Source organism: Alligator mississippiensis, chromosome 7 (genome assembly GCF_030867095.1).
Source record: "Alligator mississippiensis isolate rAllMis1 chromosome 7, rAllMis1, whole genome shotgun sequence".
Lineage (NCBI taxonomy): Eukaryota > Metazoa > Chordata > Crocodylia > Alligatoridae > Alligator > Alligator mississippiensis.
In genome coordinates this window covers 55,893,411-55,920,771 of record NC_081830.1, presented here as the reverse complement: position 1 = coordinate 55,920,771, position 27,361 = coordinate 55,893,411, and the positions used below count along the sequence as shown (strand labels likewise).

Sequence of the window (27,361 nt, the reverse complement as noted above, 5' to 3'; positions counted from 1 at the left end):
GTCCCGGGACTTGGTGGGGCCGCAGATGGGATGAACAAAACCTAAAAGGGTGGGGGGTAAAATTCAACCAGAACCTGAGGAGTTTGTTTTGGAGATGGAGGTGCGGTGCCTGCCGCCTGGTGCACTTGAGGGTCATACGCACCTGGGTACTCAGAAGCTCCTGAGGGCAAGTGGCCCCGAGTTGCTCACCAGGGCAGCTTTTTATATTGCTGGGGCCAACACAGGTGCTTGCTCCAGCCTCCAGTTCCTCCTGGCTACAGATTCAGGAGGAGCTGGGCAGGGTCAATTTGCCCCAAGTGGCACAATATGCCCCATACCAGAAACTTCAATTCTTCTAATGCAGTTTTGTGATTCTCATCCCTCACTCCAAGTTTTAGAGAAACAAAGAACAAGAATTCCATCATCTTATTGGACACCAGCATAGTACTTTGGAAGGACCAGAACCTGTAGATTTGCTATACCATTCTGTCCCTTGAGCTAACAATGCAAACAAAGCAATGCTATGCTGCTATCTTTTCTGTGGATTAGCAGGAGAGAAGTGAGAAAACTTGTTCTCTGAAATTCACAGATACTTGGTTATAAACAGAGAAATGGAGAAACCTATTGTTCCATTCCCAGCTCTGCAGGGACAAAGACATGGTAAATCACTGAACCTTCTGCCTAGTCCCTCAAAATTTGAGGCTTTCTGCACCATTCCCCCCGGCCCAACTGTCCCAGTTCAGATTCTTCCCCAACCCTTCTAATTGAAATCCCATTCTCTATTCCTCAAGCTCCACACCAATTCCAGCATTTCCATGCAAGTGCAAGTTTCCTCTTCTACCCCTGCTAGCTCTCTTCCAGTCCTTGCCAGTTCTCACTCCCACTTTAACTAGCCCCCTCCTCTATCATCCTGAAGTTATAGTTTCCTTGATCTGCCTGTCCTAGCTTCCTTGCCCTCCTCCAGTCACAATCTGAAGTATACCACGTTGGTCTCTAGGGATAGTGTGTGTGCTGTCCTTTTAACAGTAGGACATGCAAAGAGCTAAATTAAGAGTTTTTAGAAGCCAAAAACCCCCCAAAAGTTTCTACAAATAATGTAAAGCCTAAAACTCAGGCAATTATCCCCATAGACCAGGGACAGGCAATTATTTTGGCTGGAGGGCCACTTAATTGAGTTTTGGTGAGCTGTCAAGGGCTGCAAGGGTAATTTTGACAGGTACCCCACCCCCTGGTTGCCATCTTGGGATCAGAAGTCCTGCTTCTAATCCTTGACGTCTGCCAACAAAAGTCCCTCCCCTTGCCCCTGGAAGTACTCCTTTTGGAAAGAGGGATTTGTCATCTTGGAACTCAAAAAAAACAAATCATAGACTTATGAAAAAAAACAAAAACAAAACAAATCAAACATCTATTCTAACATATTTTATTTCAAAAAGTATTTCTGTCCTTATTTACATATATTTGTGTATTGTATATAGAGCAGATCGCAAAATAGCTCAAAATAAAGTCCTACTCTTGTATATTGTATGTATGGGATGTGATTGGGGGGGCTGGATGTGTGTGGGGGTGTGTGACTGTGTGTGTGGGAGGGTATGGGTATGGTGTGTGTGTGGGACCCTGTGGCAGGGCACTGTTGGTGCCTGCCACTTTAAGGACTGAAGCCAAGCAGCCAGCAGGTGCCTGATTAAGGCAGCCATTTTAGATTTAGGGTTCTTTATATAAGCAGGGCATTCTGCTACTGGCTGGAGGTACAGCAATATCATCTGGCTGTAAGGCTTTATGGAACACTCTGGAGGTAAGGAAGGAGCTATAGGGGATGGTAAGGAGGCTCCTGGTCCTGGGCATGACCTAAAACTGCACCCTGCCGAGAGTGGGTGGCCTGGTGGGGCTCTCAGCAGTGCGGGAGACCCCAGGAAATGCCAGGCCAGTTACCACCCCAGTGAAACATCCTAGTGGATGTAACCACTAGGTTACCATCCTAGTGGACTCCAAGATGAACATGAGCCGGCAGTGTGACGAAGCCATCAGAAAAGCCAATGGCACTTTATAGTGCATCAGCAGATGCATGACGAATAGGTCCAGGGAGGTGATACTTCCCCTCTATAGGGCGCTGGTCAGACCGCAGTTGGAGTACTGCGTGCAATTCTGGGCGCCACACTTCAAGAAGGATGCAGAAAACCTGGAGAGGGTCCAGAGAAGGGCAACTTGTATGGTCAAGGGCCTGCAGACCAAGCCCTATGAGGAGATACTAGAGAAACTGGACCTTTTCAGCCTCCACAAGAGAAGGTTGAGAGGCGACCTTGTGGCTGCCTATAAGTTCATCACGGGGGCACAGAAGGGAATTGGTGAGTATTTATTCACCAAGGCGCCCCTGGGCATTACAAGAAACAATGGCCACAAGCTAGCAGAGAGCAAATTTAGATTGGACATTAGGAAGAACTTCTTCACAGTTCGAGTGGCCAAGGTCTGGAACGGGCTCCCAAGGGAGGTGGTGCTCTCCCCTACCCTGGGGGTCTTCAAGAGGAGGTTAGATGAGTATCTAGCTGGGGTCATCTAGACCCAGCACTGCTGGGACTAAACCCTGCTTATGCAGGGGGTCGGACTCGATGATCTATTGAGGTCCCTTCCGACCCTAACATCTATGAATCTATGAAAGGTGGATTGGGGCACCTTAACTCCAGCTCCCACAACTGGCTGGGTTACTCCCTTGTAGAGTCTGGAAGGTAGACCCCAGCGAGAGAGTGGGGCCATAGAATCAGAAACCTGTCTTGACATCCCCCTGACTAGTCAATGCTGGGGCCAGAACCAGAAGGGTCGAAGGGCCAGGGGCCACCGTGAGGGATGCCCAGAGCTGGGGGCCTGGGGTTCCGACTGGCCTGGAGGTGGGCCAGGGCCAGTGTAGCCAAAGGTCCCAGGGGGACCACACCCATAAGGGGGAAACAGCTCAGGGAGCTATGCAGCCTAGAATGAAGGTGGAATAGGCTGCCTCAATGGAGGGATTCAGGTGGGGTTCAAACAGTAGGATTCTGGGGCCCAGAGTGGGCCCAGTGACTGTAAGAACAGAGGATGCCATATATGAGGCATGGGCTGCGGTGTAGGGAAGGTACGGAGCCACAGATAGTGCCCCCTGGCATCGGGGCAAGAAATGAGCAGCCTCCCGCTTAATTAACAACAATTGATTGATTAACAACAAGGCATGGCAGGAGAGAAGGGGGGTGGTTAGCTCAGAAACAGGTGGGCAGGCCACAGGGAAATTGGCCCTGAGAAGGCCTCCTGTTACAGACCCACACACATCCCAGGGCAACAGTCTGCCCCACGTGCAGGGCAGGGCCGATGGGCTGCTGCTGGTGGTGGCCTGAAGCACCCACAGCCCTGGTTACTGGAGCCTCCACTGTACCTCAGCTCCACCTTCCCCAAGCAACTGAGGACGCCTGGGCTCAGACCTGCCATGCTCCCCCCCACCGCCTCCCCCAATACGAAAGCCAATGGGTGCAGTATATGTGAGCTCCTGGGGCCACCATCTCCAAACCCTGGTGTTACAGGCGGAGAAAGACCGGGAAGACTCCCGGGCCCATGGAGGGAGCCCCAGAGCCAGGGGGCAAAATGGAGAGGAGGAATAATAAAAAAAATAACTTGCTCACCACAGGATGCGAGGAAGAGCAGGGACGGTAGGAGAAGCTCGCGCGTGGCCTAGACGACGCCTTAAGTCACCTACGGTTGGCGGATGACGTCACTCCTAATCGCCGGCCGGCGGAGATAAAAGGGCCGGCGGTGAAAAGGAGCGGGGCGCGCACGTGGCTGCCAAGAGGGAGCCTGGCCGGTGGAGTCAGCTGGAAGCGCGGAACGCCAGAGCTGACTACCAGTGCTTACCAAAGGGAATTAAAGAAACCTGGGGACAAGTCAACGCCCGAGGACAGCATGACAGCGGCGGGCGAGCTGGGAGAGAGAGCGGTAAGAGCTCCGGCGGTGCGGAGGGGTCAATGGTCTGGGGCAGACCCGGAGAGAGGGCTGCGGTCCGAGGCAGACCCCAGCAAGAGGGGCACAGCCCCAGGAGATCCAGAGATAGGGTCACACCAGTGGGATACCGGACAAGGGGTGACAAGAACTTGAGATAGATGGAGAGGGGGCCACAGAACCGAGCCACGGGCAGGTGACCCGGTCACTAAAGCGGAAGGGTAGAGAAGCTACTGGCTCCACAAGGAAACCTAATAGGGGCAGGGTTATGCCTCTCTTGAGGCCCATTGAGTTTTTTATTTGAGTTTTGAAGGGTGTTTTGTGTTCCCCCGGATTAGAAGGGGCTGAGGTCATGACGGCAGGGAGCTAGAGCAAGGGGTGAGCTTGTTGGTTGAGTATCTTGGGAAACATTCGGGCAACCACGGAAACAGCCAAGATCCGCCGGGCTGGGTAAAGGGCGAGGTGCAGGGGAGGAGGAGCCTCACAGAAGACATCTATGATGCAGGTGACCGACAAGGGTAACTGCGCTACACAAAGCTCCACCCACTGAAAGATTCAACTCGTGGCAGGCGAGAAGGGGCAGACTGTGGCGTGTGGAAGAACCTCCTGGAAGGCCACCTGTGACGGCTAGGCAAGTAGCGGTAAGCATTCAGAGCAAGGAAGCCTGAGGTAAGATGTATGAGGCCCGGTGGGTACACCTGGGATTAGCATGGCTTCACCATGCAGGGGAGAGAGGATTGCTGTAAAGGACCTGGTCCAGGGAAGGCCACGTGCATGCGAGCAAGCCAGGGGTGCGGGCTCCAGGTGGCTGCAGCAAGAACTGCCTGGCAGCCGTGAGGGCGGGGGCCACTTTTGCCCCAGGCTGAGCAGCAGCTTCTGCCTGGCCACTGCTGCTGCTCTGCCTGGGTGGGTGGTGCAGAGCAGGCGCAGGGCTGGTGGGGGTTAGGGCTGTTTTATAGGTCCTGGGGATACTATGGGGCTGGGGCCAGCAGTGGAGCCATGCTAGCCCCACTGCATACCCAGAGGACGGCAGGACGCACCATGGGCTTGACAGCGTTTGAGTCGGGCAGGAGCAAGGGACCTGCCCCAGGCTGGATCTGGCCCATGGATTGTATTTTGCCCACCCCTGCCATAGACTCTAAAAGGCATCACCTTCAAGCCCCCTGAAAAATTTCAAATCCCTTCTAAAGAAAGAAAGGAAAAGGACAAAGTGCATCACAACAACTATTTTCCCCAGACACCAATGAGACAGAAGCCATGATAAATAGTAAAAAGTTGATGGGGAATTGAAAAATAATTTTTATTTATTTATTTTTTTACATTTCAAAGTACTATAGTTTCATGTTTTTATTTAGCTATCATCTTTTCTTTCCTAAAACCTCTTGATTTAACAAGAGAATCTGGCATGTAAAGGAACTAATATTTTTAATATGCAAAAAGGTATATTTAAATCATCTATCAAAAAGGTGTTAATACACTGAAGAGCTGAGCCTTTTATTGTGTTTTTTTTTTTTAATCTATTGGGCTAGAGCCAACCTAAAGCCATTAGTTTTATAAAGTCCATAAAACGTCTTTCTTCTTCAACTGATTTCAAAGCAGCAGAGAAATACTATTACCAGCTTTATGCTATGCTGACTTTATTAAGGCACTGCCAATGTAAAGGCTTTAGTACTCTACTGAAGTAGAGTGGTAAATCAAAAATTGATTTCAAGTGGTTGAACAATGAATTATAAATCTATACAAGATACTGAAGTTAGTGGTAGATGACACCTTTTTAAAGCAAAAAAAGTTACCCAAACTGGGGCAAGAGATTTCTAATCTTTCAAATATTATTAACAATGGAGATTTAGAATGTGACCTTCATATTTATGGAGACACACAGGCCAAAAAAGAACCAAATTTTATTGTTCCAACAACCTAATTTGTTAACCAAATCTTACATCAGTTTTAGCAGCAGCAAGACCTCAAAGAATTATCATGCAACTTGTTTTTATAGATTCTCCAACAAGGCTAGCAACATGCATGCACTTCTGCACTGTGTTACTATACATACCATAAACTGTGGTTTTAAAAAGAGCCCACACTGAGTCGGCAGCTAATCTACAGCATTATCTTTTACCAATGTGTGAATGAAAAAGGAACAAACAACTGGAGATACAGACAAAACACATTTTTTTTTATTCAGAATTTTCGTACGTGTTTTCATGGAAAAATGTACCGGTTTCAGCTGAACCTTTGGGAGGGGGGGGAGGAAGGGGGCTGATGTTGGGTTATTAGCATAAAAATAAAAGTAATCTTTTTGCCTTTGGAAAAGCACTTGTAGAATTTCGGGCATCACACTAGGTTTCAGACTTTAAGATCTCCCAAACAAAAGCTATTTCTTTTCTTTCAAAGAGAGAATTTAAAATGGTAAAAATAACTTTAAAACGGGAAGATATGGTTATCAGTAGTTGCACAAGTTGCCTTTAATTGTTTCAGGCTAAATTCATTTGAAAAGTTTATTTGAAGAGTTCAAGTTTCTAGACTTGCCAAGTCAATTTTCCACAATAGGAGCTTTAAGTTAGGCTCTTTGACTCATTTAGACAACTAAAAAGGTAGGTGATATTAAAGTTCCTATCATTTGACAGCACCATCAACTTTTGAAACACTAACCCCAAGTCACTTTGCTGTCATTTTCCCCTCTTACCCACTTTCTCAGAAGTTGCAAGAAGCAAGACCATAGGTGTTTCAATTGTTCTTTATTTCTACTGGGAACAAGCTACAAAGTAACAGGATTAAACTGGAACAAGGGAGATATTAGGATGAACTTTCTAACTATGATGGTGATTGAGCACAGAACAGCCTGCATAGAAAAGTTGCAGAATATCCATCAATGGATGTTTTAAATGTAGGTTGGAGAAACATTTGTCTGAGATGACTTAGACAGGGATGATCCTGCCCTAAGCAAGGAACTCGGCCTCCCTCTAGGTCCTTTGCTTCCCTATTTTACTTTGTGATTGCAGAAGGTTCTCATGCATACAGGCACCCTCCTTTCCCATTTCCAGCAGGAACACAGATGCAGCTTCAGTTTCTGAGTAGTTCTTAAGTTATTGGTAAACAATTTCTCCAATGTATGGATGACTGGGAGGGAGGTTCAGCCCCTCAAACCTTTTAAAAGACATCTATACTCTTTCACAGAAGATGGATTACATGAGGTAATTAAAATGGGCAATTTGGAAATTTTGTCTCTTTAGTGGGTGAGCTTGCTTCTTCTAGAGCAGGGATTGGCAGTGTTATTGTCATTTCACACCACTGTTTGCAGCCCAGCCCACCACAACCATGGTCTTCTCCACAGCCATGAGCAGAAGCTGCAAAGGAAAGATGGAAAAAGGATCATGGGGATGTCTCCCCTGCTTTTGTGGCTGGAGCCTGCTAAACAGATTTAGTTTCTTCACGGGCTGGATCTGGCCCCTAATCTACAGGTTGCCAAGCCCTGCTTTAGCGTACAACAGTTCATCTTTCTCAGGCCAATTTCCTTTCTTCCAATTTGAAGGTAAAGGAAAACCCCCTACATAACAATAGGAAATCCCTCTTCTCTGAGCAATGACCTCAAACCACTAATGTCCTAGGGTGGACAGCAGGGGAGCTGCGAGGGGCCCAATTCTTGTTGTAGCAGTGCAGCCCTGGCTCCTTCCCTGCTGTCTGCCCTGAGGCATGCTTGTCAAGCAAAATATCTTCATGTGCCACACACTGGTAACTCCTGCCTGGGGTTGCCTACCCCTCCTATACGCTTATCAAAGAAAGGCAACACAGATAATTAGTGGTTTGGAGGGGCTTCCATACAAGAACAGGTTGGACATATGGGCAGAAAACAACAGAATGCAATTCAACAAGGAGAAACACAAAGTGCTGCACCTAGGGAGGAAAAATGTCCAGCATACCTACTGCCCAGGGAACGACCTGCTTGGTGGAACGGAAGCGGAAAGGGATCTTGGAGTCCTAGTGGACTCCAAGATGAACATGAGTCAGCAGTGTGACGAACCCATCAGAAAAGCTAATGGCACTTTATCGTGCATCAGCAGATGCATGACGAACAGATCCAAGGAGGTGATACTTCCCCTCTATCGGGCGCTGGTCAGACTGCAGTTGGAATACTGCGTGCAATTTTGGGCGCCACACTTCAAGAGGGATGTGGATAACCTGGAGAGGGTCCAGAGAAGGGCCACTCTTATGGTTAAGGGCTTGCAGGCCAAGCCCTATGAGGAGAGACTGGGGCACCTGGACCTCTTCAGCCTCTGCAAGAGAAGGTTGAGAGGCGACCTTGTGGCTGCCTATAAGTTCATCACGGAGGCACAGAAGGGAATTGGTGAGTATTTATTCACCAAGGCACTCCTGGGGGTTACAAGAAATAATGGCCACAAGCTAGCAGAGAGCACATCTAGACTGGACATTAGGAAGAACTTCTTCACAGTTTGAGTGGCCAAAGTCTGGAATGGGCTCCCAAGGGAGGTGGTGCTCTCCCCTACCCTGGGGGTCTTCAAGAGGAGATTAGATAAGCATCTAGCTGGGGTCATATGAACCCAGCACTCTTTCCTGCCTATGCAGGGGGTCAGACTCGATGATCTATTGAGGTCCCTTCCGACCCTAGCATCTATGAATAAGAAGAACCAGGGAGAACCTAGACTAGGGGTTGGCAATGTTTTCTGGTCGAAGTGCCGAAAACCCCCACAAAGCCTGCCTTGGAAGATGCCGGAGTGCTGGCATGCCAGGAAAACAAAATGAGGGCAGGGGGTACATGGCAGGATGCTGGGGCCAGTTGCTGCCTCCCTGGCCCCAATGCATGCTGAGGAAATCGGCAAACTTGGCCAGTGTGCTTCTGACACCAATGTCCACGTTGTTGATAAAGATGTTGAAGAGAACCAGTCCAAGGACAGAGCCTTGGGGGACGCCACTGGTCATGGAGTGCCATAATGATTTGCTACCATCGACTACTACTCTCTGGGTCCGACCTCGAAGCCAATTTCCCAGCCGTTGGACTGTGGTGTAGCCAAGGCCGCAGTTGGCTAATTTTTCCATGAGGAGTTCATGGGATACCAGATCAAAGGCTTTTTTAAAGTCCAGATACATGATGTCAAACTCTTCTCCCTTGTCCAGGTGATATGTCACCTGGTCATAGAAGGGTCTCTTTGGAGAAAATGATCAAAATCTTACTGGGGATTGAGGTCAAGCTGATTGGCCTGTAATTCCCAAGATCTATTTTCCGCCCTTTCTTGAAGATGGGTACCACATGAGCCTTCTTCCAGTCTTCAGGTACTTCACCTGAACACCACGAGTTTTTGAATATTTTTGCCAATGGTTGGGCTATAACACCTGCCAGGTCCTTGAGTACTCTAGGCTATAATCTGTCAGGACCAGTTGACTTGAAGGTGTCCAGCTTCTCAAGGTGTTCCTTTACAAGGTCTACACTGATGCTGGGTATAAATATGCTCTCACCTTGGCCGTCCCGCATCATGCTAGGCCAAGCAGTCCCTTTGGGTTGATGAAAGACTGACACAAAGTACCCATTAAGCAGGTTGGCTTTTTCCTGGGTATCGGTTATCAGTTGTCCCATTTGGTTCAGCAGGGGTCCAATGTTACCCTTGCTTTTTTTCCCCGACTCCCTACATGTTTAAAAAAGAACTTTATTATCCTTGATATGCGAAGCCAGATGGAGTTTGGTTGCAGCCTTGGCTCTCCCGATCCTCTCTCCCTGCAGGAATGGACTAGTGCTGAGTATTCCTCCTTGGTGGCAATTCCAGCCTTCCATCCTTTAAGTCTCTCTTTTGAGGCGTAGGAGGTCCTCAAGTTCCCTCCTGAGCCAAGGGGGTTGCTGTGCCCTTTTGCCTCCTAGATGGGATGGCCATCCCTTGTGCTGTCAGGATCACTCCCTTGAGGAGCAACCACTCCTCTTGGACTCCTCTTTCTGTCAAGTCATGGTCCCTTAGGACCTCAGCTACGAGCCTCCTGAGCTTGTCAAAGTCAGCTTTCCTAATGTTGAGGACTTCTGCATTGCTGACTGACTTGCCAGCTTTGCGATGGATAGTAAAGATGATCAGCTCGTGGTCACTATCGCCCAGCTTTCCATCAATTCCTAGGTCACTGACTAAATCATCCCTTTTACCTAGTACCAGGTCCAGCAATGCTTTACCTCTTGTCAGCTCGTAGACTTCTTGAGTCAGGTAGAGCTCATCCATGCACATGAGGAAGCTTTGCGACCGCTTGCATTTGGCCGAGTGCTCTTCCCATGAGATGTCCGGGTAAAGTCTCCCATGACAACCATACACCGAGAGCGTGCAGCCTCAGCCAGTTCCATGGCAAATTCCTGGTCCAGCTCTTGTTTCAGGTTAGGAGGTCTGTAGTAGACTCCTACCATGACGTTCCTTGAGCCACATTCCCATGTATTTTAACCCAGAGGGACTCCAGTTGTCCTCCCTGGGTGACTATGTCAGTTTGCAGAGACGTGTAGCTTTCCCTGACATAAAAGGGATGGGGGTGTAGCTCTCTCTGTACAGAAGAGATCATGCAGATAATATAGCCATCTATACCTGTGGCCCAGTCATAGGTAGAGTCCCATCATGGGGTGAAGGGCCTGTCAGTAGGAGTCGATCTCCTGCTTGCCATCCGTGATGGCACGCGGTCTCTGGACTGTGGTCTGGAGCACCTCAATCTGGCGCCTCAGAGATTCCAAAGTGGAAAAGACCTCACAAGGGGAGGTGGCCATGCTCCCAAACCCATGAGCCTGGAAACGTGCCAGGCAGCCCCCACAGCTGAGTCAGAGGCTCTGCCTGCATGGAGCCCGGAACTATGGGTTCCGTCTGGGTGGAGGCCACAGACTCCAAGGGGACCCGCGGGGTGCGGCATGTGCCCATCCACATTGTACTGGTGGTAGTCTGGCTACTACTGGGACTACCCTAGGGGGCTTGGGCCCTCCTACTCATCCTCCTCCAAAAACTTCCACGCTAAACTTGCATGCCAGGCCCAGAAGCGTGCCTGTTTGCGCGTCCTGTTCACAAGGCTCCGGTCATGTGGCTCCCTGGGGGCCGGGGGAGGGGAGGGGGAGAGGCATGTCCCTCCTCGGCTCCCACTCAGCTGCCCCACAGCTCACTGGGTTGGAGTTGAGGTCCCTCTCTCCCTGTCACGGGCCCCACCTACCTCCGGCTGTGCTGGGGGTCCAGGTTGGGGTCCCACTGGGGAGCCCTGGGCACAATGGGCTTCCGCCCATGCATCTCTTGCTGGAGCCAGGGATGAACTGCGGGTATGCTGTTGGTGGGCCCCTTTTAAGTTGCGCGCGTGCGCAGAAGGGCTTGCTGATGGCACCACACCGCTCTAGGGGGTCCCTGCCCCACAGCAGTGCCCCCCCTTGCCCTATCTCACACGCTGGGTGGGACTAGCCGTGTGGCTCCCTAGGGGCTGGGCCAAGTAGGAACGGGGGGGGGGGGATGTCCCTCCTCGGCTCCCACTCAGCTGCCCTGCAGCTGACTGGGTTGGGGTCCCTCCCTCCTGGTTGCAGGCCCTACCTACCTCCGGATGCGCTGAGGGTTGGGGTCCTACTGGGGGGTCCCTGGGCTCAATGGAGGCACAGTGGGCGTCCGCCTGTGCGGCTCTTGCCAGAGCTGGGGACAAACTGTTGCCAGTGTGGTGGCCTCCTTTGAACTGTCAAAGCATATCCTCCTGGCCCCAATTGGCCAGGAGGTCAGCCACAGCCAACTGGGTCCAAGATGCCAGCTCTGAGCAGGCAGGGTCCTGCCACTGGCCTCCCTAGCAAGAATTCTGGGGTTCCCTATTGGAAAACTGAAAAACCCCTGATAAAAATAATCCCAAAGTCACTCTGTAAAATACCCCAAAATCCATGTTCCTCCACAATTAAAACAAAAGACGAGAGAGAGAGAGAGAGAGAGAGAGAACAAATGATCAGTTGAGCATGTTTTATTGATATATCTATTGGGTTAAAGCAATTTGGATGCCTAGCAGTGTATCACCATAATAAAATGAACTCTAAATACCTGCATGTTTTGCTGCACCCCCCCCCCCCCCCAAGGCTCCAGCACTTAAAAAAAAAAAAAGCCTGTACTTAGTGTAGAAGCAGGGGCTGGGGTGGGGGGGGCTCCAGTGTCTCCTGGTAGAGGCCCCCTGGGCAGCACAGGACATCAGGGCTCAGATTGGGGCCACATGGGCTGTTACCCCACTCCACTGTGTAGGCGGAGCCCCAGTGACCCAGATGGGCAGCTAGAATTGCTGGTAAGTGCTGGGGGGTTGTTTTAATTGCGGGGATGCTGGGGTGGGGGGCAGGGATCAGGGGGCCTTGGAGGGCAGGCAGGGGCTGGGCAAGACCAACGGGGGTCCCCCCATGGTCCCCTCCTCCAGCTCCCCCAAACCCTTACTTAATGGCACTGGAGCCCTGCGGCTGGCATGCTGCCTGCCCCGCACAGGCAGGCATCGTGCTTCAGCACCAGGGTGAGGGTCAACCATAGAAGTGCTCTGGCAGGCTTAGCTGCCCCGCTTATTTTTTTTTTTTTTTTTACCCCTAGATATCCAGGGGTCTAATTTTGCCCCTGTGCTGCAAACCTGCAGCAGGGGGAACCTTTTCCTGTTCCTGCATGCACCTCTTGCAGCGTTTGGGTTTGAGACACACCCCTTATGTCCAATTGGAGCTTCACTGTTGTTACTGATTGTAAGTGTAATGTGCTGAGATTCTACACAGGAGGATGACAGTCATAAAAAAACTTAATCAAGACAGGAACTGTATTCACACTGCTTCAACCCATGCTCACACTCATACTCATTGTTACACACACACACACACACACACACACACACACACACACACACACACACACATTTTCCAACTCAATCATTTGTACCTGCAAACAGAAATCCCAGCATAACTTTTATGCTTGGTATACAAATCAAAAAAAACATGAGGGCAAGTATACATTTCTGAAACTTAGAATATATTCTATACAACATGACCAGGAATGTAAATACATCCTCTCTTAACAGAAACACTGGCTCAACAAACAGGATTTGGCAGGTTCTTTTAATAACTAATAATTGCCTTTGGTATTTCTTTCTATATAATCAATCTGAGCTAAAATGGGCTTTCCTAGTCAGGACACACACGACTGCTGGAGAACCAAATTTATCCACTGTGCGTGGCTTAATGTCAACTCCCTGCGCACAACTAACATTCAGAGTATAAAAGTCCATGCCCATATTCAGTTATTTTTGGCCTGTAATCAACACTAAGATTAGTTCTGTCAGAGGCCCAAGGTACCCTCCATTTTTTTGTTTGTTTTTTTCTAAAGAGGGGCGAGAGCTGTAGAATGGAACTTCTTACTGTCCTGTCCAAGAGAAAGTTGGGACAGGGGTTCACTGCACTCTTCCCATTTCTGTCTCAAAATTGTTAAATGTGGGAGCTTTCCTCAATGTTCCTTCCTCTAAACCTCCCTGTGGACCAGAAGAGTGATGCAGTGCCCATCTGTGGGCTGGATCAGGCCCAGGACCACCCCCTTGTTGTGCGTGTCAGAATTGGGTCCCAGGGTCCAGTGTAGCACTCTGGACCCTCTGGACCCCCTCCCAGCCCCCTACACAAGTATTAAAGCCCAGGACTATCCCCTCCCAGTCCCCCCACACAAGGATTAGGGACTGTCACTCTCTCTACCCAGCCCTCCACACTCAATCCAGCAGACAGGGCCCAGGGCTCTCAATGGGTCTAGAGATTTGGCAGCAAGAAAATAGTACCACTACTCCTGGCTGCCAAATTTTCAGACCCAAGGGGAGCCCTGCGGGCCAAATGACATGGTGCCATAGATCAGATCTGGACCGCAGGCCAGAGGTTGAGCACCCCTCTTTTAAACTGAGATGGAAAGAGCATTGTCTACATTTCCTGGAAGATCCTGTTTGCCATCCCTCAGATGTTCCTAATAGAAGGGCACCAATAGAATTGGTCTATATCATATTGTCACTGATAAAAAGAAAATTGACATCAGCCAGAAAAAGCCAATTGCTGATGATGTGGCCGATAATGCATGCAGCTGCAGCAAGCACGCAGCTAGCCTGGCAGCTTGGAGAGCAGTGTCTGGCTGGTAAGTTGGGGGAGGAGGGGGGAAGGGATGTGGAGGGGCAGATTGAGGCCCCCGTGGTGAGGGAGGGAGTGGGGCTGGGGCAGGATCAGGATGGAGCCACCAGCAGCTCATCCAGAGGGCACAGGGAGGAAAGGTGGAGTGGCTCCCACCTCAGTACATACTCCTGGGGCAGGCACAGGGGGGGCTTGTGCCCCTGGATCTGTGTGCAGGGCAAGAGTGGGCTGCCGCTGTGGGTTGGGGCCCGGGGCTGCGCTGGGCTCTTCCTGGCGGTGGTTGGGCCAGGCAGAAGTGGCACTGGGAGAGGGGAACTACAGAGGGACCCATCCTGTAGCCCCAGTCCCAGCACTGCTGCCACCTACCCTGAGCACAACCCTGGCCCAGGCCCATCTCCACCCCAGCCCCACTCCCTCCCTCACTGTGGGGGCCTCAATCTGCCCCCCACCCAGTTGCTTCCCTTTCCCTGCCTCTGCCCCACCACATGCTTACCAGCCAGATGCTGCTCTCCAATCTGCCAGGCTGCATATCAGCAATCGGATCAGTATCAGCCAAGATGGCTCGTTAATAATTGGCCATCAGTATCAACCCAAAAAATCTTTATTGGTGCACCCCTAGTCCCTAAGTTCTCTTTTCACATCAGCAGGAGACGAAAGGAAAGGAAAAAGCTCCCAAGAGAGAAGCAGAACAATTCTATGTATGTATCACTGGAACAGAAGTAGAATCAAACTAGAAAACTTTGCCACTTTGGTTCAAAGGCAAAACAAAATGCCCCCTCTTCTGGGGCTCCAAATGGAGCTGACAAGGAAGTCCTTAACCAAAAGCCAAGAAATTTCAGCAAAAAGACTGAAGATTCTGGACAAGGACTGGAATGTTCAAGTGGAAAATAGAAGTTCAAGTAGACACTAGCTTCCTTACTATAAATGTTTCATTTATTAGATAATTATTTCAGCCTGTGTGTAAATTCTCCATGTTCTGAAAGTTAGCAATTCCTGAACAGCACTTTCACTTCCCCATTCTCCCCATCCATTAGGTGCCAGGAAGGCTAAAAAAGATTAGTCATTTGGCTATAAATGAGAAAATTCTGAACCACAAAATGTTTAAGTATGCCTCACAAGAAAATCCCCAAAGGAGATCATTTTTATTTATTTATTTTTTAGAGATGCTTGTTCTTTATGGCTTAATTTCCAGCACTCAAACATTTAACCTAGTTTCTTTTTACAATATTAATATCCATAGCCAGTCTTTGGGTTTATAAACCCTATTTCTTTCCTGAACTCTAAGTTTGAGAGGCTTTAGAAAGGGCTAAACTCACTTTCATTAAGTGTTTAGAGAACTCATTTCACTGTGAAGCTAACATTCAAAATACAAAAGCCAGAGCCATCTGGATTCAAAACTTAATCAGCCTGTCTCTAACTGGAAACCAAGATTGCTCCAATCTGCTATGATAGGTTTGCCACCTATTTTGCAGATAACATTGCCCCTATCTAGCATAGCTCAGGAAACCAACACTTTTGCTGCTAAGTCAGAATTTGTGACTGAAGAAGCTCAATCTTGTCCCGTTTACATGGATCATCCCATTTATATGGATTTTTTTTTTTTTAAACTGCAGGGGGGAAGGTCAGTATGACCAGTTGTGAACTGGAACCATGTCCATCCTGGCTTGCAAGAGTCAGGTGAGGGAGACTGGGGTCACCACTAAAAGGGGCTGTCAATACTTTGGACGGGCAGGGTACCAGAAATACTGAAGTCTGAGACTGTCCAGCCCTTAATCAAGAAATTATTGCTTGACAACGACTCCTCGGTGAGTTATCATACCTATCTCTTTCATTTTTTGGGGAAGATTACCGAACTCTGGGGAAGGTGCTTGCCTGACAGCTCTAGGCTCACCTGGATGCCATCAGTTTCCTAGATCCTTGTCAATCTGGCTCCTGTTCCAAATATAGCACAGAGACTGTTCATGGCTTTGATCAATCAAGACTGAAAGGGGAAATTGTGCCCTAATGATTTTACTCAATCAGCAGCTTTTGATAAAGCACTCTTTCCTAGAAGGGAGGAGCCAAAGGGCTATGACAACCCAGTATTTCATTTCCACTGGACCTTTCCTGTGGGGTTCCCCAGGGCTTCACTTTGTTTCCCCTCCTATTCAATCTGTGCATGAAGCGTGAGACTGTGCAGAGATTTGAAGTGAAGTGACATAAGCATGAGACTGACACCCAGCTCTGACTTTTCTCATCTGATCCAAGCCCCACAGTCTTAGTACCTTCCCAGTGCTTGGTTGTGGGTGAACTAATTGAAACAACGATGACAAGCCTGAGGTGATAATGGTGGGCAAACTGCCTGACTTGGGTGAAGCCTGGGGACGGAACTGAAGAACCTATTGATGGGTTTCAGCCACCCCTCCTCATTCAGATTTGCAGCCCTGGGGTGCTCCTGGATTCTCTGTTCCACCTGTATCTTCAGGAGGCAATGCTGGCTAGGAATGCTTTTCATTAGCTCCATCTGGTGACAAGGCTGCAACTGTTTCTTTCAGATTTGTATCTGGCCACTACCACCCATGACTTCATAACCTCCAGGTTAAACTAGTACACCTAGCCGGGGTCTTTCCTGCCCATGGCAGGGGGTCAGACTTGATGATCTGCTCAGGTCCCTTCCGACCCTACCAACTATGAAACTACCGCAGTGCACTATGTAGGGCTGCCCTTGAAAACCATCGGAAGCTACAGAACATGGTAACCCGCTTTTTGACAGGGATGGGTCACCAGGAACATGCAACTCCAATGCTCCAGAGTCTGCACTGGAACTCAATAGCTTTCTGGACACAATTCAAGACGTTGGTTGACCTATGAGGCCCTAAACCAGGGGTGGGCAAGATGCAGCCCGGGGCCCAGATGCAGCCCGCCAGGCCATTCTATCCGGCCCGCAGGGCCCCTAAAAATTTTAGAAAATTAATATTAATCTGCTCTGGGCTGCCTGTCATGCGGCCCTTGATGGCTTGCCAAAATTCAGTACACGGCCCTCTGCCCAAAATAATTGCCCGCCCCTGCCCTAAACGGTCCGAGCCCCATGTACCCAAGGGACTGCCTTCTCCCTTGCATCTCATTGCAATACCTAAGGTCAGCCAAAAGCAACCTCCTGCAAGTATCATCAATACTCAAAGTCTGCCTAGGAAAAACATGTGGCAGATCATTCTCAGCAGTTGCTCCCCAGCTCCAGAACACCGTCCCCCTTGAGTCCCACCAGAGCCTAAGCCTGGGAATTCTGGAACCACTTGAAAACCTTATTTAGGCAAGCATCTAGCCAGCAAAGCAAGGCTGAGACTTGTGTGTGTGTGTGTGGGGGGGGGGTGTTCTTGCTTATGCTGAGATTCTAATTTCCTTGTAAATTGATTTATTCTCTTGTCATTTTCTGATTTATTCTGCTCTCACATTCTAAGATGCAATAATGAAGGGTGGAGGGTGACATATAAAATAAAAAACAAAACCATGAATGCATGCCAGAAAGCTTTTCCTTGAAGCCATTTTTAGGCCCATCATCCCTGCATTCCTGAGCCACTGAGACCACAATCAAAAGACGTTTCCCTGCTACTTCTGAGAACACTTTACTAGCTAAGTGATTTGAGAGGAACTACCTGCTCATGTTATGGCTGTTAAAGCTACATTCTGGCCAGGAAATGATTAGCTACAGCTAAACCACCTCCTCCATTCCCAAATATAAACAGGAATTTTAACAATTTGTATGACAGGAACAAAACTTGTTAGGTAGGTGCATTATATGTTGGTGACTTTCATGTTTACAGGCACAAAGACTTGGGAAAGCATATCAACCCACTTCCCTTGCAAGAAATTCCCTGACAGTCTAACTTGGCCTTTATTGTTGAAGAAAAGGAAGAAGGCTTGAGTTTATATTTAAATCTCCCTATGCTCATTTAGACGCGTTTCTTTGGCAGGATCAAGGGCACAAGCCCCATTATGTCTGGGGTATCCCTACCTTTCTTTGTGCACACACTTCTCTGAACCCACCAGCTTTCAGTTACTGCTGCTAATAAACACCTACTTGGCAGGGCTTGGTGAAGGACAAAAATCAAGAACAAACAGCACAGTATGCTGTAAAAGTGAGATGTTAAACTTAAGAATATTTCCCTTCTTTCAGCAGTAGCTATAGAAAGCAGAAAAGTTAGAGGGATTTGAGAATTTAAAGTTGACAATATGCACCTTTCTGATAAACAAACTGGAGGTATCCTAGGTAATTTGATTTCCTTTGACCTTCTAAACATCTTAGTCTGGAGGAGTCTCTTAAAAAAAAAAAAAGAAAAGAATAGATGTATAGCTGTATGTACATGACGGATACATGTTGTATACATACGTATCATACATACACATTAGTTTATTACCCAAGACGTCTAGCAGGTTTGACAGGTTATTAATAATAATGTAACAAGTAGTTTAAGAAACTTTGCCTATTTCATAATCTCAGATGAATGCAAAAGTGCTGACGTAATAGCTCAGTTTTAACGCACAAGCTTCTGCCACACATCAATCACTGGGTGAGTACAGAAGCCACCAAAGGAGCCTAGTTTCCTTTTGATCATTTATCTCCATCAAAGTGTTCCTAAGAGAGGGTGTGATACATAACCCACTTCCTACTCACAACTGCAATCTGCAACAGTAACTTTCTAGAGCAACACGAAAAGGTCCTCATCATGAAAAATTAAATGAGAGATGTAACTATGAAAGTTTCATCTCAAAAAGCCCCAAGTATTGTTGATATATAAACTAAACACAGAAAGGAGCATCAGTGGAAATTCAGATAGATAAAAATATGAAGTCAGGAAAAACTATGAACGCTTGGGTTTGGCAGGCAGAGTAGCTTTTCATAGATTCACAGATGTAGGGTCGGAAGCGACCTAAGTAGATCATCAAGTCTGACCCCCTCTTCTGGTTCTGCTTCCTGTATGTATTCCAAGAGGCAGCTCACAAAATTAAGAGCTGTGGGATTTCAATAATCAAGTTATCACCCACTATACAATGCTGGGACGCATTAAAGCACTTGCCTACATGCATATACATAGCTAAAAACAATTACCTAACTCTTTAGTCTATGATAATCATCATCATATTAGTGGTATCATTTTGTGACAAAGCAAGTTAATTTGCTGTTATCAATACTCCAGTGAAAAACCTAACTAAATTCCTTTTCTAGATCTTGCACCAACCACCCAACTAATTTTTTTTTATTTTACTGCAAGCCAGAAAGAACACTGCTCAAATTTTACATTAAAGATTATGTTAGTAGAAATGGAAGCTGTAAATTTTTTCCCCTTTAAACAGAACACCTATGTCTTACTGTTCCACTTTTCAAAGTATAATCATACTCTAAGATGATAAAACTGGTCTACCAGTCGGGGGGTGGGGAGGGGGGGGGAAGGAGGAAATCACATTCAAAAACAGCAGCATACTAAGATAAGCCTTGATTAAAAGAATTTAATCACGTTAAACACCAAGATTCAAATTAGAACAAAACAATTACAAAAAAGTCTCCCTACTCATTCAAGTTCTCTCTGTCTTTCTCACCTAGCTGAGAAGGCTTCTCCTGAACCCATTTCCTACATCCTGCCCAGAGACAGGTACAAAAGATTCTCACCTTCAGATCTCACCCTCACTCCTGAATCGGAGTATCTGCAGTCATCTCCCCTGTCCGAAAGGCAGAAATAATTCCTTATAGTACTTCCCTTCAGGGTACATGAATAGGAGTGGCAGTGTCTAGAGCGGTGGTTCTCAACCTTTTTAGACTCAAGACACCTCATCAGACTCAGGGCACCCATGTTCTCTTTGATCCTTCCGGTCAAGGGAAAGGGCCTGGGCAGGAACAGGTGCATCCTGCAGATCAATACCTGGTTGCACAGGTGGTGTTGCCAGCAGGGCTTTAGCTTCTTCAACCATGGGATGTTCCAAGAAGGATTGCTGGGAAAACATGGGATCCACCCAACGAAGACAGGGAAGAGCATCTTGGCAGACAGGCTCACTAACCTAGTGAGGAGGGCTTTAAAACAAGGTTCACTGAGACCAAAGCTCTGAGATAAGCAGGGAAGTGGGAGACCTGGACAAAGGGAAAGCAGGAGGGGGCAAGTGGAGAGGTGTTCTCATACTTCCTGAGAAATCAGGGCAATCAACTAGTTACTTCAGTGCCTGTACATGAACGCAAGGAGCCTGATAACCAGGCAGGAAGAATTGGAAGTCCTTGCACAGTTACAGCACTATAATGCTATTGGAACAGCAGAGACTTTGTGGGAGCTCATATGACTGGAGCACTGTCATAGATGGGTACAAACTGGTTAGGAAGGACAGGCAGGGGAGAAGAGGAAGAAGAGTTTCACTTTATGTAAAAGAGCCATATGATTGTTCAGACTTCCAGTACAAAACTGAAGATAGGCCTGTTGAAAGTCTCTGAGTTAAAGTTAGAAGGGAGAGCAACAAGGGTGATGTTGTAGCGGGGGGTCTGCTATAGACCACCAGACCAGAAGGAAGTGGTGGATGAGGCTTTCTTCAAACAGCTGGTGCAAGTTTCCCCGATTACAGGCTCTGGCTCTCAAGGGGGACTTCAACCACCCTGACATCTGCTGGGAGGGCAATACAGCAGTGCACAGGCAATCCAGGAAGTTTTTGGAGAGTGTTGAGGACAACTTCCTGGTGAGAGTGCTGGAGCAGTCAACTAGGGGCCATGCTCTTTTTGACCTACTGCTCCAAAAAGGGAAGAATTGGTGGGAAATGTAGTAGTGGGTGGCAACTTGAGCAGCAGTGACCATGACATGATTGAGTTCAGGATCCTGAGGAAAGGAAGGATGGAGAGCAGCAGAGTAAGGACCCTGACCTTCAGAAAAGCAGACTTTGACTCACTCAGGGACCTCATGGGCAGGATCCCCTGGGAAGCTAGTCTGAGGGAGAGAAGAGTACAGGACAGCTGGTTATACTTTAAAGAAACCTTACTGAGAATGCAAGAGCAAACCACCCTGATGTGCAGAAAGACTAGCAAGAATGGCAGAAAACTAGCTTGGCTTAGTAGGGAAATCTTTAGTAAACTAAGTGTATAAGAAGTGGAAATTTGATAAATAAATAGAGAGGAGTATAAGAGCACTGCCCAGGCATGCAGGGACGAAGTCGGGAAGGCCAAAGCACAATTAGAGTTGCAGCTAGCAAGTGATATACCGGGGAACAAGAAGAGTTTCTACAAGTATGTCAGTAGCAAGAGGAGGATCAGGGAAAGTGTGGGTCCCTTATAGGGGAGGCAACCTTGTGACAGAGGATGCAGAAAAGTCTGAAGTGCTCAGTAGCTTCTCTGCCTCAGTCTTCACAAGCAAGGTCAGCTCCCAGACTACTGAACCTGGAAGCACAGTTTGGGGAGGAGGTGAGCAGCCAACAGTGGTGACAGAACAGGTTAGGGACTATTTAGAAACGCTGGATACATACAAGTCCATGGGACTGGACAGGATGCACCCGAGGGTGCTAAGGGACCTGGTTGATGTGACTGCAGAGCCACTGGCCATCATCTTTGACAACTCATGGTGATCAGTTGAGGTCCCAGATATTTGGAAAAGGGCAAACATAGTGCCCATGTTTAAGAAAGGGAAAAAGGAGGATCCAGGGAACTACAGGCCAGTCAGCTTCACCTTGGTTCCTGGAAAAATCACTGAGCAGTTCCTCAACGAGTCCATTTCTAAGCACTTGGAGAAGATGATTAGGAACAGTCAGCATGGATTCACCAAGGACAAGTCATGCCTGACCAACCTGATTGCCTTCTATGACGAGATGACTGGCTCTGTGGAAACTGGGAGACTAGTGGATGTGGTACACCTTGATTTTAGCAAGGCTTTTGATACGGTCTCCCACAACATACTCGCAGGCAAGCTAAGGAAGTATGGGCTGGATGAATGGACTGTATTGTGGATAGAAATCTGTCTGGAGTATCGGGCTTAGAGAGCAGTAATCAATGGCTCGATGTCTACTTAGCAGCCGGTATCAATTGGAGTACCTTCATCAATGATCTGGAAGATGGCATACAGTGCACCTTCAGCAAGTTTGCAGATGACACCAAGATGTGGGGGTAGTAGTAGATACACTGGAAGATAGGGATAGGATTCAAAGTGACCTAGACAAATTGGAGGATTGAGCCAAAGGGAATCTCATGCAGTTCAACAAGGACAAATGCAAAGATCTGCACTTAGGCTGGAACAATCCCATGCACCAGTACAGGCTGGGGGCTGACTGGCTGGGTAGCAGCTCTGCAGAAAAGGACCTGGGGGTTAGAGTGGACAATAAGGTAATTATGAGCCAACAGTGTGCTCTTGTTCCAAAGAAGGTTAACAGCATACTGGGCTGCACTGGTAGACCTGCCAGCAGGTCAAGAAAAGTGATTATTCTCCTCTACTCAGCACTGGTGAAGCCACATCTGGAGTACTGTGTTCAGTTTTGGGCCCCACACTACAGAAAAATGTGCACAAATTGGAGAGAGTCCAGCGGAGGACAACAAAAATGGTAAGGGGACTGGGGGGCATGACTTATGAGGAAAGACTGAGGGAACTGGGCTTATTTAGTCTGGAGAAGAGGAGATAGAGAGGATTTAATAGCAGCCTTCAACTACCTGAAAGGTGGCGGAGGGTATTCAAAAGCAGATGGAACTAGACTGTTTTTAGTGGTGACAGATGACAGAACAAGGAGCAATGTATTAAGTTGCAGCAAGGGAAGTTTAGGTTAGATATTATGAAGGATTTTCTTACTAGCAGGGTAGTAAAACACTGGAAGAGGTTACCTAGGGAGGTGGTAGAATCTCCATTCTTGGAGGTTTTTGAGACCCGGCTAGACTAAGCTTTGGCTGAGATGGTCTAGTTGGGGATGGTTGGACTTGAGCAGAGGGTTGGACTAGATGACCTCATGAGGTCCCTTCCACCCCTAATTTTCTATGATTTCTATGAGAATTTTTGTGAATTCAGCGGTACCCCATTTCAAAAACTGAAGGTATTTATTACAGTGTTTACACCTCCATGTGGAGTAGGCAGGCAGTGGGACCAGGAGAACAGCTAGACAGGGAGAGCCTTATTCTGCTTTTATCTGCTTATCTCCTTACACATTGCTTGGCACTGTCCAAAGGATCTCAGGGTACACCAGGGTGCCCCAGAACCCTGGCTGAGAATCACTGGTCTAGAACTATGGCTGTCAGTTTTCAAAGTCTATATTTAAGAGCCCAAAAAGCCAGTGCCTGCTTCTTAAATATACATGTAAGAAGGCAAGATACAAATATATTATTGTACTAGAGGAAGCTGATGAAATGCAATAAGGACAAATGTGAAGTCCTGCAGTTAGGATGGAATAAACTACATGCATAGGTACAGACTGGGGAATGACAGTTAGGGTATAATACTGCTGAAAAGGACATGGGGGGTTAAAGAGGACCATAAGCTGTATACAAGCCAGAGTGATCCTGTTGCCAAAAAGGCCAACAGCATACTGGATTATATTAATGGAAGTTTCTCTTGCAAATCAAAGGAAATTATTCTTCTGCTCTATTCAGTGCTAGTGAGGCCTTACCCAGAATACCATGTCCAGTTCTAGGCCCCACACTTAAAGAAGGATGTGGACAGATTGGAAAAGAAGTCCAAGGGAGAACAACCAAAAGAGATTAGAGGCTTGAAAACCTTAATGATGAGGAAAGGATGAAAGAACTAGAATTAGTCTGGAAAAAGGATTTGGGCGGGGAGGAGGGGGTTGATAACAGCCTTCAAATAACTGAAGGGGGAGGATGGAGGTTATGCAAAGGATGGAGATGGCCTTTTTTGTGGCCACAGGAGCCAGACAGCACTAGGAGCAGAACTGCAGCCCAGGAAATTTTAGGATGATTCTGCCTTTAGCATGAGGACTGGAATAGTTGATTTATCGTGCCCACTTCCTACAATTTCATCTAATAATTTAAAGTTGTGAATTAAACAGCTTCTTCATGCAGATTATACACAAAAAAGACTAGCTATAATGAACAGTGTGGATATATGAATAAATTCTATTGAATGGAAAGGATAGGGATAGAGCAGAGGTTCAAGAATCATTTTTCATGTATCCATTCCATCCTCTGGAAAGGGATCGTTAAATGAAGCAGTTTTCCCCAACAAGTATCTGTTAAACGTTCAGGATTTAGCTTTCACTTTTGTGCATTTACCCCATTCTACAGTCAGTTATGTGGAGTCACATGTCAGCAGAAATACCCCCAATCTTTTAAACTGGTTTGTTGTTTAGAAGTTCCACTCCCAAACATTCAGTGTCTAACAACCCGTAAAAAAAACAAGTGCCTCAATTTAGAAGCATATCAAAAACAACTCCAGAAAAAAGAATTTCTAGTTTTTCTGCTACGAGACTAGATTATCTGTCAGGAAAACTAAATTCTACTTTTAAATTGGGCCACTGAGTTGCTAACTAACCATAGCCACATCACTTCATTTCTTACACCTAACATCTTCCTCTGAATACAGCTACCCACCTTCTCCTTTGTAATGTGTTATGGTTTTAAGATGAAAAGTACTAAAAAGAATCGCCAAGTTATTTTCTGTTTTGTCATCAAAACAACCTGAAGCTACAACAAGGTCTCTATGCACTAATTTAATTGGTCAATAGCAAGATCACAACCAGCCATTTCAATGCTAATCTCAACCATTATCTTATCCTTATATTTAATTGAGAAGCTAACAAATTTTCTGGCTTATTTTCTTAGTTAATAGCTTACTGAAACCATTACCCTGTGGCAATAATAGCTGTCTCTTTCTGCCTTCATTCCTGCATGGTATGGATATCTATCACAAAACTAATTCTATGTTGTTGGGGGTTTTTTAACTTTAAATTTGGAATACTCAAAAAGTTCTTTCAACTGTTATAACAACAGCTACAAGACTGAGAAAAAGTCCCATTGTAAGCTATAGCTGAATATAAAAGTTAATAAAAAATAGTTAACCAGTCCTTGCTTTAAGATCCTACCACGCACTGAACCAAGATATTTGTTGCAGAGTGAATCGAAACTGGGTTGCCCTGATAGTACGCACAATCATTACTGTTCTAGGTACACTGGGGAACTTTTGGGAAAGGTCCTAGCCATGCCCCATTAGTTCAGTCCTGCCAGCTAACCCAACACTGGAGATGGCAGCCACTGACTACTGCTAGCACTTTTAGCTTTCTCAATCAGAGAAAGCCTCAAGCAGTACTGTATGACACTATGCTCCAGATACTCGACTGTTTATATTACAAGCCCTACCACAGCTTATATTCATTCAGTTAAGAAAGTACATGTTAACACCATCACAAAATCTTTCTGCTAAGTTTCCATAGCATATGCCAGGCCATTACAACCATGTCAATTCCAAAACAACAAGTTATTGATGTTGTAATAAAGCATTAGATATTACCAATACAACATAACTAGTTCTTTTAAAAGCAAATTAAAATTAATTTAGCAATTCATAAATGTTCTTACTGTACTACTAGTTGTTGGCACACAGATCCATTATCGGTTATCAGTTCATTCAGTCTGAATTCAAGGTGAACTTTTCCCTGGCAGGGAGGAAAGAAAACAAACACACATACATAAGCATTTCTGAAATCCATTTTTTCCAAAAGTAACAACTGGCATAACAACAACATTTTGTAGATGTTTTCAATATGATCTACCACCCACTTAATAGATAAAGAACTCACTCATAGCAAATATATTAGCATAAAATGGACACGAGTTCAATACTGCCCCTACTGATCAAAGAAACTTGTGAAAAGTCTTTCTAGAAAGAACTGGTAACGAAGGGCTTCATCCTGCACTAAGCAAACTAGCAAAAAATAACGTAAGTAAATCATGACATACAATGCATGACGAAACACTAGAATACCAAGAATACAGGACTACAGAATCTATACTGCTGTATCCACATTCTACAGATACAAAGATGAGGGTGGGCAAAACATGGCTTGTGGGCCATATCCAACCCACCAATTGATCCTATCTGGCCCACTGGCCCCCACCAGGAGCCTGAGGAAGGACTGCACCCTGTGCCATTCAGCTCTGCTGCAGCTGGTGCTGGGCTGGGTAGTGTGCAGATTTGTTGCAATGCCACTAGGATGCGAGTGGGCTGGCTGTGGGGCAGCCACTGACTTCCCAGTGTGACATGGTGACAGTGGTTCATTGCAATGGGCAGATGGAACAGTTACTTGGTGCACTGCATGGCACCCTATCCTGTGCTGGTCTGGCTGCTAGCAGCCCACAGTGCCAGGACTGCACACTGCCAATAGGAAGCCAGGGGGAGGGGAACAGAGGAGTCTGCATTCTGTGCAGCCCAGCCCTGGCAGTGGCAGAACAGAATGTTGTGGGGCAGAACCCTCCCTCCTCAGGCTCCAGGCTGTGACTGGCAGGCCAAACAGGATCAACTGGCATCTTCCTGACCCCCCTCCCCTCCACAGCTTACCAAAACTCATTAAAAGGCCATCCAGCCCAAATAATTGCCCACACCTGTACTAAGACGAAGAGAGGTCAATAAACTTCTACAAGTGAAAGCTGAGAAAAACTACACTGCTCTTGCAGCAGAGTAGGTGCAGACAAGTGCAATGTGTGTGATGCAAGAAAAAAGCAGCGAGACAGAAGGTTTATAAGAAAAGTGAGCGTGAACAATGAATTTTACTTTATTTCCATGATGCATCTCTTATCCAAAGCGAGAAGCGAACTTTTTGCTAAATACTTATACATGGTGTAACACAATGAAAACACTGAAGCCATTTTGCTTCAACTAGATTTTGAAAAAGGGATGCGTGGGAGTTTTGTTATTTGCTAATAAGCTTTGTACAGGAGGAGTTTCCCACATAAGCAAGCCTTGTCTTAAAACAGTATCTCATTCATACACAGACAAAACCACAACTGGTTAAAATAATAGTTCACTGAGAACAAACACTTAACCATTTTTCCACCTCTTCTGCAAAAAGATGCCAACAACTATAACCAACTGAAAGAATACTGCAACATTAAATGATAAACAGAAAATTATATAAGCATACTTCTCTGGGATAATTTCCTATTCCCTGCTCCCATCTTAATCACAGCACTAGTCTGACTCTTTTAAACCACATAGTCAAATTAGTTATTTGTCTGAAGTACTGTGGACCTCTCTACATGTTATATTTATGCTGTAATTTAACATATGCACCCATTTTAAGGCACCTTAAATAGCAAACCAGTCATAAAATAGTTCCACATATAATGCAGAGCAATTTTATGGCAATTTAAATTGAATGCATAATCGGGCCAACAATCAGCTGTTTGTC

At 46.8% G+C, this 27,361-nt stretch overlaps 1 protein-coding gene across 1 annotated transcript in view; it reads right to left on the bottom strand.

The window, feature by feature from the left end:
• Nucleotides 1-27,361, bottom strand: part of RASA2 (RAS p21 protein activator 2) — a 93,828-nt gene that overhangs the window by 40,544 nt on the left and 25,923 nt on the right. The window contains exon 5 of the mRNA XM_006263324.4: nt 25,533-25,609. Coding sequence (XP_006263386.2) covers nt 25,533-25,609 — 77 coding nt within the window. The remainder of the gene's footprint in view (nt 1-25,532; nt 25,610-27,361) is intronic.